We start from the raw sequence: 14,518 nt of genomic DNA, 5'->3' as shown, positions 1-14,518 counted from the left end.
TCAAAAATGCTTCATGGTCTACAGTCATGAATTAGACTATAGATAAAGTGGTGAATGGACAGACCCTTTAAACAGACCTCTTGTGTCCTCCAGAAATGCGACACATCTTCCTCACTGCAGCTTTTTCCACCTCAACAGTAAGAATTGTCAGATGTACTTATGGACTTTCCTCAGGTAAAAAAACTTTTCCTACAGTAAGTACCGTACTGCAGATATTCAGTCATTCAGTCTATAATTGTTTGTTGGGCAGTTTTATGTCGTTAAAAAAAATCCAAGACATTGCAAGTATTGAGTGTTGTGCTTTGTGTGTTTGCAGGCTTGTGTGTGTGTGTGTGTGTGTGTGTGCTCTGCTGCCGGATAACAGGATAATCAGCACGGGGTAGATTGCTGCATTAGCAGAAAGCAGTGGACGAAGGTTATCTGCAAACATCAGTGTTTTAAGTCCTGCGGAGTAACAAGCCGATACTGTACGTGAGAGCAGATTGGGGCAGGACAGCCCCGAGGCCTGAACCTGCAGAATATTCAATAACCACCATAAATGATGAAGAAGATTTTAGAATTTTTAGTAACTCAAACCGGGGGGCAGAATATAAAAATAAGGACACTTGCTGAGAATTCAAAAAGACATTACATACATTAAACGGATGCAGGCAGTACATATAGTTTCTTTGAGAAAAAAGTTCATCAAATGGCCAAATAAATCATCTCTCAAATGAGTCACCATTTAGCTGCCCACTTCCCTGAAGAAACTACCTTCAGCCAAGATTAATTAGTACATTTTTGGAGATTTTCTTAATCCCTAACTCTGTGGCAGAGTTTTAAGCGAAAATGAATCTGTCTGTATCCCTGGATTGGCTTCACAAGTTCCTCTCCAATTTTCCTGTGCTACATCACTGACAGCTGGTATTTCCATAAAGAGCATAGACAAGCTGGCATTGACGTCTCGAGGGACAACGGGAGGAGAACAGTAAGGGTGAGGAAATTATGCATCTCTGCTGCGAAACTATACAAACTGAACTGTAGGCAGCTGATTGACCTGTATGATTGTGTGTGTGTGTGTGTGTGGTGTAGTGGTAGCTGCTCTTTAACTGGTATGTCGACTGGACATGCACACACTGTCTTTCCCAGAGGCTTTCACACACACGCGCACACACACACACACACACACACACACACACACGTTCATTCATACAGCAGCTGCTGCCGCCAGCCTCCAGGGACAACAATTGCCTCGAGCGCGACAGCAGATGGATTGGGAAACACACATTTTACTCTCCCATGCACATACACACACTGTGAATATAAATGACACTTTACTGTACACGAGTCAAGAGCAACAAACACAAAAAGGTGTATATTTGCACATAAAGGTACACAGGCAGTCCTCTAAGTGCAGTATTATCTGTAGAGAGAGACGCTATGTAAAAATATTCTTCCCACCTGCATGCACTCAATGATAAGCTCCACTGATTGCTGATGGCAGCACATAATGAATGAAGACCTTAGAAATTAGGCAGCTTAATTATCAGAGTGTAGATATTTCTTTCCTCCCGGCCCTCGTCCATTCTTCTTCTCTCTCTTCTCTTTTAATGGTTTTCTTGCCCACGTATCATTAAGACGTGCATGACCACCTGAGGTGTCACTAAGAGTCGGTGTGTCTAATGCATTAAAATTAAGTGAAACTTTTTTGTGCCTTTAGCTGCTGTGGTTTACTTACTTCTGGCCTTTTCTTAAAATTCTTATCAGTGATATTTTCCAGAGACGAGACTAGACTAGACGAGACAAGACTGATAAAACATAAATGGTTTGAAAACAGGCTTCTTGGAAAGGCCTTTTTTCCTCCTTTGTGCAACAACACATTGCAGAAATGTAATTATCTCATTCAACAACTGAGGAAAATGGCTTCCAGCTGTCTTTCAAGAATAAAGGAGGAAACGGAGAAAGATAATTGGGGGAGACTCCACAGGTAACTGCTTCAATTACACCTCAGCTGAGACAGACTTTAACAAGATTTGAGTTGTGATAATACCTTCTGACTCAAGTATCAGAAAAATCTTTTTATTATCAAATGCAAAACTGTATTGTTGAACCAAATGGATAATGCAACAATTGCGGAGCTGGGAGATACTCTGTTTGAAAGAGATCCACACACAACTTTTCTATTAACTCACTGCAGCCTAACCATGCGTGGTGATGATGCAGTGTGAACCAGATGCATCCCATCCTCCATCCCATTTGTCTTTGTGCCATGTAAAATTACCCTTTCATCTAAAAGTGGTCCTTTCATCTCAATTCTAGCTAAGTTAGGCAGACATTATGCAAAAGTGTTTCCCTCCAAAATAACTTGAAAGTTAAAAACCTTCAAATGAATGGTATCAGCATTTCCCTTCGGGGGCTAACCAACACATTTTGCTGATTGCACCAATATGCAATATCAGAATATTCCATAAATCACTTTAAGGATGCAAAGAATTGGGAGCAGTGACATGACATTACAAGATTGTGTTTTCATTCAGTGTGAAATACAAAATACTAGACAAAATGTCTCTGCAAAAAGATTCTGCACATACTCACACACACCGTGTCATATACTTATCCATAGATAAATGTGATGTTGTTACTCAAAGAGCAGATTAGGTTTATTTTCACTCTGCCCGCTCATTTTATGTCAGTAACTCACTTTAGCTTATTACATCTAACTTTTTGATGAAACACGAGCATTTTAGCCACAAGTTTGCACAAATGAATTACTCTGCATGAAGCCCTCAAAGGAAAATTAATCTCACTAACACTCAAACTGTCGCTCAGCACCTCACTTCATACCTCTACTTCAACATCACGTTTTCCCAAAGTACCTTATTACAGGACTTATTGCAGGCACCTCTTAGCGGAGAGATTAGCTGCAGAGAAAAATGTATTTTTAAAAAAAGTGTATCGCCTCTTGTGGCTGCATTCTGGTCCACTGAGGCCATGAGTCAGTCTGAGTATCTCTCTATATTTGATAGTTAATGGTGAGACAAGACTTGTCTTAGAAAAGTACGGATACGACAACAAACTTGACTGCAAACTTCAAGGTGCATCAGTTTTTCAAGTGTTTCAGGGTAGATTTTCCCTGGTGCCTTTAACATTTTTCTATGTCCTTATAAAGGACTATTATCATCTCATCACACTGAATACAGATCTGTCTGACTTCATGGGGGATGATTGTAAATGGAAGGTTATTGACTTTGTGGGAAATTATATATGTTCCTCAGCTCCTTATATGGAGCATCTACATCTTTCAGCTGGTGTTAACTGGAATTTCATGGCTCAGTTTATCACGTCTGGTTGGGTTGTTGTCATAGTTTATTAACACATTTAACAAGTTACACACAATGTAGGCTTTTAAGTATTGTGGTTAGCAGTGAACGTGATGCAGAACGGGACTAATAAATGTCATTTGATTATAAAAGAAACACATCTCCTTGTGCATTTTTCCACATATCCTAACATGCTCAAATAGCCCTCCATTAACCAGAAGCACACAGGGCTGACATGGCTTCACCTCCTCAGAGGCAATGGTCACTGACTCAGCTGACTAGGCTTTGCCCCACTTGGCCAGCAACAGAGTCAACGATGCAGGATTCAAGGATGTAGAAAGAAATCTGACCTGACGTGAACATGAAGTGTTTATAATTGTTTTGCTTCCACAGAATATATGTATTTTAAGTCCAAGATGTCAATTAGCCGTTAAGATACATTTTACATTTTTGTCTGCCTATTTGGACAGAAAGTAAACAGAACAGCTGCCTGCTGGATGAGGGTGGTCAGAGGGAATCCAAGCAGAAACAGAATGACCAAAACTACGAGCTAAAAGATGTTAAAGCACTCTGTAGAGCTGAGGGTAACTGCAGATAATTTTCTGCCACCCCTTTTACATTACATTGTTTTTTGATCCATTGTTTGTGCAGCTTTAAAAAATTATTATTTGATCCACAGTCATCTGATACTGTACTGTAAGGTAAACTGAGTTGCATTAAAAACTGAAGCATTCTTTTCTTCAAATGGAAAAGTCTTACGGCCTCCAACTCTGTGTAGCTACACCTGCTTCCCTTACGGCTTTTGCTTCTGGCAGATTACTATACATCATATTTGTGCCAATGTGATGCAGCCTGACTTTCTCGGATAATTGTTGCTAGAACTTTCTTCCTAGCGGCTAATTTGTGTTGCACCATAAATTGAGTTTCATACATTTAAATTCCATCATACCTTTAATTTGATTCACCACCCATCCTGCTTTTTCCCTTTCATGTGGAGTAACTTTGGTATGCTGTGCAAAAATGTAATAAGCAATCTGCTCTGAAAGATAAAAGCATACTAAACAAGGAAAACGTGCTTCACTGATACAAAAACACATTCAGACTGTGGATACCCTCATGTAACAGCTCACTGTAGTCATATACTATCATTACGAAGATAACTGTAATTAAAAAATGCACTCAAAAATAACTGTGAACTTCTATAGACATTTAAAACGTGAAATACAAAATGAAGGAAATTGTGATGCAAATAAATGTATGTAAATGTGTTGCCCTACGTTCTCTACATTTTTCAAATCAACTTGGATTTGTCTTAATTATATAAAAGTCTATATTAGTTAGTCCATTTGATTCTCTGGAATATGAATTGGTGTCCATTGGACTACCTTAATTAGTTACCTATATAACAAACGAGCAGATCTTCATAAGCTTTGACTTTATTGTATCTTTACCACACAATATGCAGACAGGGTCATAGGAGCTTACAATACAAATTTATTGCAAATGTAAAATCACATCTCTGTACAGTCTGTACAGCTGCCTTTATCATTTTGAGAATAGAGCCTTCAAACATTCATACTGTAATGACTGTGACAATACAATGAGAGTTTTTGTGTCTAAAAATGGGCACACAGGCAACAAAAAGTTAAGGAATCCTGTCCTAACCTAATCAAGGAGGTCTAACATATTGGAAAATCATTGAAATAAAGAACATTTAGGCTATGTATAGGGTAACAATACATGCCCGGGAAAGCTCACACACACACACACACACCATCGATGTGTTGCTGAAATGAATAATAGCCGTGGCTGGATGAAAGCTGAGCTCAGCTTTACTGGCAAAATCCCCCTGTCGAACAGAATAATCAATAGCATTCAACATCGGGGATTGCTGCACAAATAAACTAATGACAACTCTTTATATGTGCAGAAAAATGGTCTAATTTGAAGGACGGTCCCGCTCTTCGGCCACAGGTTGATGGATTACTACTCCTGTCAAACGGTGAAATATTGCCTCCATTGTTTTGCTTTGCAACACAATCCCCCCCAGACGGTATAGATTTTGGCCAGGAAACTGATTATTAACAATACATGAATATACTCACTATGTTCACTATGCGAGAAGATGATGCCCTCAATTAAAGCGGAGCATTCCTACGTCTCAAATTATTTTGGGAGAAGTAGGGTGCCCTTCTCAAAGTAGGGTACCTCCTTCTTGTGGATATCCTGACCTATTTAAGCAAAATGGAGAGAGAGCACAAATATGTGCACTAAAACCGCAGGAATGAACAACTTCAGGGCAAAGAGGCAGTCTGTCATCTCTATTTTGCTTTTAGAGCCAACAAACAAAGATGTAGATAGGTTTTATCAAACCTTTCAAGACCGTCCATTCTGTCCAAGTGCTGTGTTTTACCGTATAAACATAGCTACAGAGCAACAAGGTGTTTTGTAAACCACTTTGTCCAATACATTAAAACGCTGGTCAAATCAGTATACATTTTTAATGACTTGACATCAGTTTCACCCTGTGACAAGGGCTACATAACATTTAAGATTTTATGAAGTATTTATGATGCTCAAGTGGGGAGTAATAGATGTTAAATAATATATAGTTTCATTCTGTTACGCAAAAAAACAGTGAATAAAAGGTAATTGGATAAATTATTATGGAGTACATACGTCTGTTCTCTAAAATAACTATTATCCATCCAACCATTGTCGCAGGAAGCCGGAGTAAAATAACTATTATTTTAGCTTAAATTTAACAAATGAAATATAATGCAAAATACACAATGAGTTGATTTGCTTCAACAACAAAGTGCCTCTGCCTCTTATCAAAGGTGCTGTTTATTCAGCCAAACCTGCATTGCTGTGTTTGCTGTGATGAATATTGCATGTAAATGTCAGGATGGCATCGCCCTCACCTTTCACAAACGCTACACATTCAAAAGACTGTTACATTAAAAAAAAAAACCTGCACACAAAGGTCGTGTGCATTTTTAGAAATCCACATCAATGCGGAGGACACGTATTGAGTTTGTGTGTGCAGAGACCGTTTCCTCAGCAGCAGGGTCAGTCAGCAGCTCCAGAGGAAGGAGCTCTGACACAAATACTCAGGATTGAACCTCTGCAGAGGGAAAACTTCCTCCCTTCCACGGTGTCCTTCTCCACCCTCTTTCTTTGTTCTGCCTTTACAGCTCACATCCCCTCCTCTCTATCCTTCTATCCAGCAACTTTTATTATTTTATCTTTCTTAGATCACTCCAGTCCTCCATTATCTCTGCCTCCTTTTTTCGCTCTACTTGTCTTTGGCACTGACCTCACTACAGCATTGCAGTGTAGGAGAAGATGCATCAACACACTTCCTTTCTTTTTTCCTTCCTACCTGCAAGGTGTATAACTCAAACCTAAAGGCTTCTTCCTCACGGTAGACTGCGTCTTTTTTCTTTCTTTTTTTTTTTTTTACAAGACAAACGTACAGCACACCTGTGATCTGCAAAGCATTAGAGTACCATATGTGAGAAAATATGTAGTGGCTTATGTTGTAATATACTATTTGTGTAAATGGTATGTGTAAATGCTTTCCTCCCCTTAATTAGAAATGTGCATCACTGAATTAAGTTTGAAGAAATGAAATTTAGCATCTCAATGGTAAAAAACAATGGTATCCCTGGTCTGGTCCAGCAAAAACACATGATGAGATGGCCCTAGATGTTAGACAAATACCCTCCACATTCTGTTGTTTGCAGTGTTCTGTGGACAAATCTCTGTTTTTGGCAGATTGGCAAAGTATACAGGCAGTTGTTTGTCCCACTAGATTAAACATGTTTTATTTGCATGAGAATGTATATTGTCAAGGTGTTCAAATGCCAGACTGATAAGAAAGAATAACAAAGAGGGTAAGAGGAAAAATAGGTGAATAACTAATGTAATATTTCTACTTTCGACATAATTCTACTGATAAATGCTACACCAAAAAATCTCTGTTAAATATTAGTTGCAAACATTTTTCACAAAAATTATTAATAATTAAAAAAAACATTTACTGTACTGTAGTATAAATTAGAATACATATAAGAGAATATATAAGAGAGGTATAAGAGAATTGCAAGCATTATCAAGGCTGCTTTTGCAAAGACACAACAGTGTATCATCAGCATATCAACACAAAAACATTTTACTACTTTTGGTGACAAAAATCGGGTATGTAGAAGTGGGCTGTTGGCAACAAGCTGCTTTGAAGGCTGGTCAACACACAGTCTCTGCAAATACAACAGGTACGCAAGAACGAGTTCACTCCAGTCCAAGTTTTGATCGAAAAAGCCTGAGTACCTCCATAGCCACATCTATGGCCCTGCTTGTGTCATCACCTGTTAGCAAGTTACCTCTGCACATCAAGAGCAGAAACTTAATTAATTTCCTTAATTAACACACTGCGCGTGATACGCTGAGGCACTTTGCAGGCCATACTGAACTGTGAGTTATCTACTGCTGAAAGCCCCAGTGTCATTACATCTGTGAATATACAGTAAATTTATTTTGGGTAACACAATGAAGTTAATGCAGCCTTGACAATGATTTCTTTCACTATGTAATCATGATTACAGTCATTGTTTATCCATGCACACATTCTACAATGCCCAGTTAGACATCAGGCATATGGAAATCACAATACAAAAGATTAATCTTTGAATGAGTCATAATATGCAAGCCACTTGTGGTTAGTCAGAGGCACAGAAGCAACTCTCAGTTTGTCTGTCTCTTTCAAAGACCATAATTAAGCTAACCTATGCCACTGCGTAGAGTTGGTCCATTTCTATTTTTAACACTGTTATGTCTGCCTAGGCTAATTATCTATCCTATGCCAGGGCATAGGTTAGCTTAAACCCTACAATTAAGATACATCTTAATTGTAGCTGGATTAGACAGTCTAGACATCTGACAATGTTATCTGACAGTGTTTCATCATGGAACTTCATCCTCACAGTACAAGAGAGAGGGTTGGAACTCAAACAGATGACTGACATGCAACCATGTTCCAAAGTTTTGATGCAGGGGAGACTTTTCAGCCATGGGGAGACATCACTGCTCTGTACTTTGGAACGGCATCGTTTAAACTGCAAGCGCACACATGCAAACTCTGACAAAGAAACTGTACACAGGCTGAGCATCCTACATGTGATGCCATCTAGCAGTTGCTGCATGCTCCGGCCACACCCTGTGAAGTGAAGGACTTCACAATGCACATCAGTGCAATGCTACATCACAGTTGGTTGTGTTCAGAAGTGCAACAGACTGCATCTGACCACACCCAACTGTGTTGTTGGGCATGGTCAGTGGTGCAACAGACTTGAACCTTTCAACCCATAGAGGTCAGTGCAACAATTTTGACTCCATACATAATTTGGTGTGGAGTTGCTCATTAACAATCTAGGAGGCATCTTTACAGCACAAAACTGTGCCAGTGGTGAACAATTCTCCAACTTGCTGGTACATCCAAAAACATCAATCTTATTATTTAAATGTTAAGTGTCATGGATTTCCTGACCATGCAGACACATGCTTAGGATTAGGACTCAAGTCTTCATCTTTAGTAGTTTTTGCGTTTTTGCTAAGATTGTCTAAGAATGTCAAAAAAATGCCTGTTTACAGGGTAAAAAGCCAATATCAAGACCACCACTAAATAGATGATAAATTGGTCCACCCTAACCCAAGGTCTCCCTGTCCATCAGCCTGCATAAGAATGGCCCAATTATTAATTTTTTTTTAGATATCCTGCAAACAAGTGTGGGCTCTACAGCCTTAAATACTCACAAAATGCTTTACAAAGTGATTTCAAAGACAATGTTTCTTGGCTGGAATAGCATAGACAAGCAGAGTAGAAGGAGGGAACCTCATTGGAAAGCAACTAATGTTACAGCTAATGCCCTAGGGTCGACTAGAGAGCCTTGTAGGACAAACACAGTCTGGGGGAAGCCAAAACACAGAGGGATCATTTACAGAGCATTTCACTGTATTCACCACAGTAGCACATAGCTGGTGTCCTGCAGTCATCACACGAACTACTCACTGTATGAGGAAATTTACTGGTTCATTTTATCATTTAACTCTAATGTCATGTCATGTTGGGAAGATTTGACACAGCGGGTAGTTAATCTATTAGATTCTATCATCGGAAAAACAAGAACTGGTGCATACAGAACTATTCTAAATTAAGCCAGAGAAAGGACTGCTCATTTTACTCAATGTATTTTAGGTATTGAGGGAACCATTTTTAATGTTCAACCAGTGACGTGCATGATCAACAAATAGCTCAAATAAAGCATGTAAAAGGAAGCCCTTAAATCACCAGAGTACTCATTATGACTCCTGAAAGAGGTAGCAGACAAATTGAGAGTTGCTTCTGTGCCTCTGAAAAACTGTAGGTGGCTTACAATCGTTGAATCATCCAAAGATTAATTTCCAGCATTCTTTGAACCCTATGCACACAGGGTGTTACTGATTCAGCTGCCAGGACTGGATTTTAAAGCTGCATTAAGTAATTTTGACCACTAGGGGGCGGAAAGACTCCAGAACAAGTTCACAACAGTTAGCAATTAGCTTATGAAGTTGTTATGGCTAACATGTTAGCAAACAGTTGCCTACTTACATATCCAGCAGAAACAGAGCAACACGGACATCCCTTTGGTCTCCTTTTTCTGGCCACCTGTTGAATGTAATTCCAATATTCACTGGCGTTTAGCCCTTGCTTGGTCCTCCAGCTCAAATATCTGTCTCTTTTTGGCTTGCTAAATGTTCACGTTTCTTCACCAGTTACTTCGGCTCTTTGCCATTTCGCGCCGGGCAGCTAGCATATAGTTAGCTTGATTTAGCTTCTGTGTTGGGAGCAGCTGCCCACGGTCATACACGAGCCGACATTGTTTTGGTTTCGTTGCCAAACCAAAACAATGAGCTGAAAATGGCTGAAAGCTGTGTAGAGCTTTAAAGTGAGATGTTGATTCTCCGTGGTACCGGCAATAGTGTACTACCAATCCCATAAGCAGAGGGTGGGAGTCATATATAATTAAATGGTGCAAAATATTGCTTAATGCATCTTTAAATGAAGTCAACATGCTCTTCTATATGCAGGTTTTCATTCCATCTGGGGACTAGACCAGGTGATTTCATTGATTAAGGCACTTTCAACCACAGAGGAAGAACTCACTGAAATGACTTGGTGTAGTGTCTGGTTGGAAGGAAAATCTCCGTCACACATGGTTTCAGATCCCGGATCAACAGAAGTTTTGGTTTAATGCGGCTCACATCATCTCTGTCGCTCTGAGAAGGTTACAGTGGCGCTGATTTTAAAGAATATAGCCTTATGGTTTTGTGCACACAGGGCATAGTGTAGTCAGTAAAGGAACGGGCCAGTTTTTACCCCTTTAACTAACGCACTGAGAATGACACACACACACACACACACACACACACACACACACACACACACACACACACATACAGGGACTACCTGGGGTCTGGGTTAATGAGCACAGCAGTGTGGTCAAATTCATTGTCTTTATGGCTTTGCTTTTTTTCTGATCTATACATCCAGGACGTTGATTCTTCACTTTTCCAAATGAGGATCCCAGCGTGACATTTGGATTGTGTTTAATGGGTGGAAAATTACACTTTTGCATTTAATTAATCACACAGAGATGATGTGGGGCACGTTTTTCACACAGATTTTACAGCATGTCTCCATGGCATGTCTCCACTGCTAATCAAACTAAAAGCTCATCTGTTCAACCCTCCACCACGAACCATTCTCACACAGAACAGGAAAAATAATCTAATCAGACTCTTTCACTGTGATGCAAATAAGTGTCTGCAGATAAGAACAAACTGAATGAACTTGGTGTTTTTTCATTGTCTGTCCCAAGTTCACACAGAGTTCCGAGCCATTTATTCCCCCTTTGATTCTACCGTCCACACCTGCTTGCTCACCATCCTTTCATCTTCCGCACCTCTGCTCTCCTCTCACTCCCACTCCCCTCCTTCTGTCCTATTGGTCTGTGGCCAACAGCATCAAGCGTTATCTATCAATGGCTAGGCTATTAGGTAGTATCAACACAGGAACCTCTCTGAATTAACCGTAATGCCCAGTAAAGCCTCCTATTGATTATGTGCAATTAGTTTATCCCTTAACTAATGATGAGTGTGGAGGATAAGGGTGAGGAGAGCAGGGAGGAGGAAAGGACGGGGTAGGCAGTGATGACTGTGGAGGACTGTAGAACAGAGGAGAGCACTGGGACAAGCCTGAAGAGGGGGATTTCTGTTGGGATGCCTTCAAGTGATACAAACAGAATAACAGTGTACACGAGAACGCCCAGCTCATCAGCATAAACAAAAACACAGACACAAAACCAAAAAATAAAACCTTTACTCACAAAATCGATCAGTCTTACCTTCCAATCATGGTAGAGTGCTGCTGGACAGCTGCCTCCAGCAGCCTCTCCAAAATGGTCCATTCTCCCATGGTGATGGAAAGGTGGCAGAACTGGCAGAAGAAACAGGACTTGGCGGGGACGACCCCTCTTTCTCCGGCGGACTGCTCCTTCTTCTTCTTCTTCTTCACAGGACCGGCCTGCAATCTTGTGGACCAGCCGGCCAGCGGGGGTACACCCAGCCCCCGTCCCGCACCAGCTCCCTTTTGACCTCTACACGTTGACCTGGATGCTCGTCAGTCCGTCTTTGACTATGTGTGTGTGTGAGTGTGAGTGTCTTCTCCTGGGCCTGTCCCGCTGTTCTTCTCCTCCTGGTGGAGGAGAGGTGCTGAGCTGATTGCCTCCCCCTCCTCTTTCTCTCTCTCTCTCTCTCTATCTCAGTCTCTCCCCCTCTCCCCCTCCCCTGTGCGGTGATGCTTGTCCTCCCCCTGCCGCACCACTCTGTTCTGCGCTACAGCATATGCTATAGCTCAGAGTATGACAGCCATGATCACCCTCTCTTTTCCACTTGCCACTCTCCGTCCCCTTGCTCTTTCCTCCTCTTCCTCCTCTCTCCCTGCCTTCGTCCTCCACCCTACCCCCAGGGCACTCCTTGTACTTTACCTGCACTGCCTGCCATCAGTGCTGCTCTGCGCTCGTCCTTGCATTGTGTAGGATCTTTGCCTTTGCTGCACCCTTGCTACTCTAACCTATACACACACACACACACACACACGGCATATAGCTGATCCTCCTTGGCTCACCTCAGCGGACAGCACTGTAAACACACACTCCTGCACTCGATGACAGCTCTGAATCCCACTCTTCCACTTCCTAGAGAGGACTGCAGATCCACACCAGCACACAAAGCTCCTGCCTGCTGAATGTCATTTTATGACTGGAGGAATGGTCGCTCCCACAGCTCCGAGCGCTACAAGGACCCATAAAAACCTGCATACACACACACACTCAGATCCGTGCACACAAACACGCTGCCACCCAGCCCCTCAGTAATAAATCAGCTGCCTTGCTGCATCCAGTGAGGCTGAACCAAGGCAGTCCGCTGCAGACCTGCTGTCCTGTGTTGTCCCCCTGGCTAATTTCAGCACAGTCCAGTGCCCAGAGTCATGTCTGCCGCAGAGAGCAGGGATGAAAAGCTGTCCTGTGAAACCTATTTCTGGGCTCCATCATCTTGCATCCCCCTCTCCCCCTCCTCCTGCTCTCCTTCAACCTTCACTCTCTTCCTCCTTCCCCTCCTTTGCTCACGTTTGTGTGCAGATCTCAGTCTTGCAAACTACCTCTGTCTCAGCGCTCGGTCCCCATCTCTGCTTTGTGCTCTCCCTCTCTGCCTCTGTGTCTCTTTCTCGCTCATGGAAGCGCTCTATCTCTGTCACACTCTGTGAGCATGCAACACCCCCCCCCCCCTCCTTCTCTCATAGATCTGCTCTATCTCCTCCCTCCTTCCCTCCCTCCGTCCTCTGGTAAATGTGCTTGGATTGCTACCCTGATCTCTGCTTCACTTATGCTTGCAAGAATGCCTCCCACCGTACTGCTGTGTCTGTTCCTGCCTGATGTTGCACAGAAAAAAGGGATTTGTGATCTAACCGCGCCTTCTGCCCTGTCTTCACTGCAATCCTTTGTTCCAGTCCGGATGCTCGGCGGTGTTTCCCGTACTCCTCAAATGCTCTCTTCCTCTCTTTTCTCACCCTCTGTCACACATCATCTAGCCCATGCTTCCAGGAGGAGGATTACAGGAGAATTGTGGCTCTGCTCCACCCCATCCCCCATCTATCTCCTCCTTTTCTCCATCTGACTGTATTAGAGATGACAACCCACCTATCCTACCCTGACCCAACCCTCACGCCCTTTCTCAATTTCCTCTCCTCATCTTCTTTTTCTGTTCCTCAATCTGTCCATTTCCCCCCTCCTCCTTTCCAGCCCCTATGCTCTCCCTCTCCCCACTCTCAGGAGAGATGAGCGCTGTATTGTACTTTGCTGTGACATTGAACGCTGCATTCATTAGATTTATATTAAGGCGGTGTGGAAATGGGATGGTCTCCCTCCATTACACACACAGATTCAGGCAGATGTATGGCACGTTATTAACATGCACACACACACATACAGTACAGAAAGGCGTGTGTGTGTGTGTTCATCTTAAGAGAGAATACACACAACAGAGAATAAAGAACCACACAAATTTTATTTCCCAAGATGTGAGTCACTGCAAGGTTTTCCCATCTGGAAGACCGAGTCAAGTTATGCAGAAGTAAATGATGCAGTGGCATTACATGAGACCAGCACAACAGGATGAAGTCATGGCTTGAGGTGACAACTTCAATTCATTTGCGCTGCGCTTTCCTTTAGTTACGCTTCTTTGATTTTGGATGACATGCTTTGCTCGTTGTCAGTTTATTTGTTGCAGAATAAGGTGCGTGCCTTTGGGATACTTTGGAAAATTTGATACCACCTTAACCTCATCCTCAGATCCTTGTACTGTTGTGTGTCTGAGAACAAAGAGCAGCGAGGTGAGCAAATTCCCAATCACAGCCCCTTACACAACAACCTCTACAACCTCATTAGTAATCGATCTATCTTGTTGTGCACGTGCATGCACACATGCAAAATCCTTCTGTGTGTGTGTGTGTGTGTGTGTGTGTGTGTGTGTGTGTGTGTGTGAGCAAGAGAGAACGAGTGGGTGGGGGAGACAGAGAGTGAAAGAGGATTTTGTTAGTTCAGCATCGTCAGCGGTGGGAC

The 14,518-nt window shown here is 42.1% G+C and overlaps 1 protein-coding gene across 1 annotated transcript in view; it reads right to left on the bottom strand.

Moving 5' to 3' along the window:
* The window catches only part of LOC139213353 (gap junction delta-2 protein-like), a 34,024-nt gene extending 22,255 nt beyond the window's left edge, over positions 1-11,769 (bottom strand). The window contains exon 1 of the mRNA XM_070844031.1: positions 11,744-11,769. Within this exon, the coding sequence (XP_070700132.1) occupies positions 11,744-11,754 (11 nt within the window). The 5' untranslated portion in view covers positions 11,755-11,769. The remainder of the gene's footprint in view (positions 1-11,743) is intronic.
* Positions 11,770-14,518: the final 2,749 nt, after the last annotated feature.

The sequence above is a fragment of the Pempheris klunzingeri genome, chromosome 14 (assembly GCF_042242105.1).
Source record: "Pempheris klunzingeri isolate RE-2024b chromosome 14, fPemKlu1.hap1, whole genome shotgun sequence".
Lineage (NCBI taxonomy): Eukaryota > Metazoa > Chordata > Actinopteri > Acropomatiformes > Pempheridae > Pempheris > Pempheris klunzingeri.
This window is presented reverse-complemented; position numbering and strand designations above follow the sequence as displayed.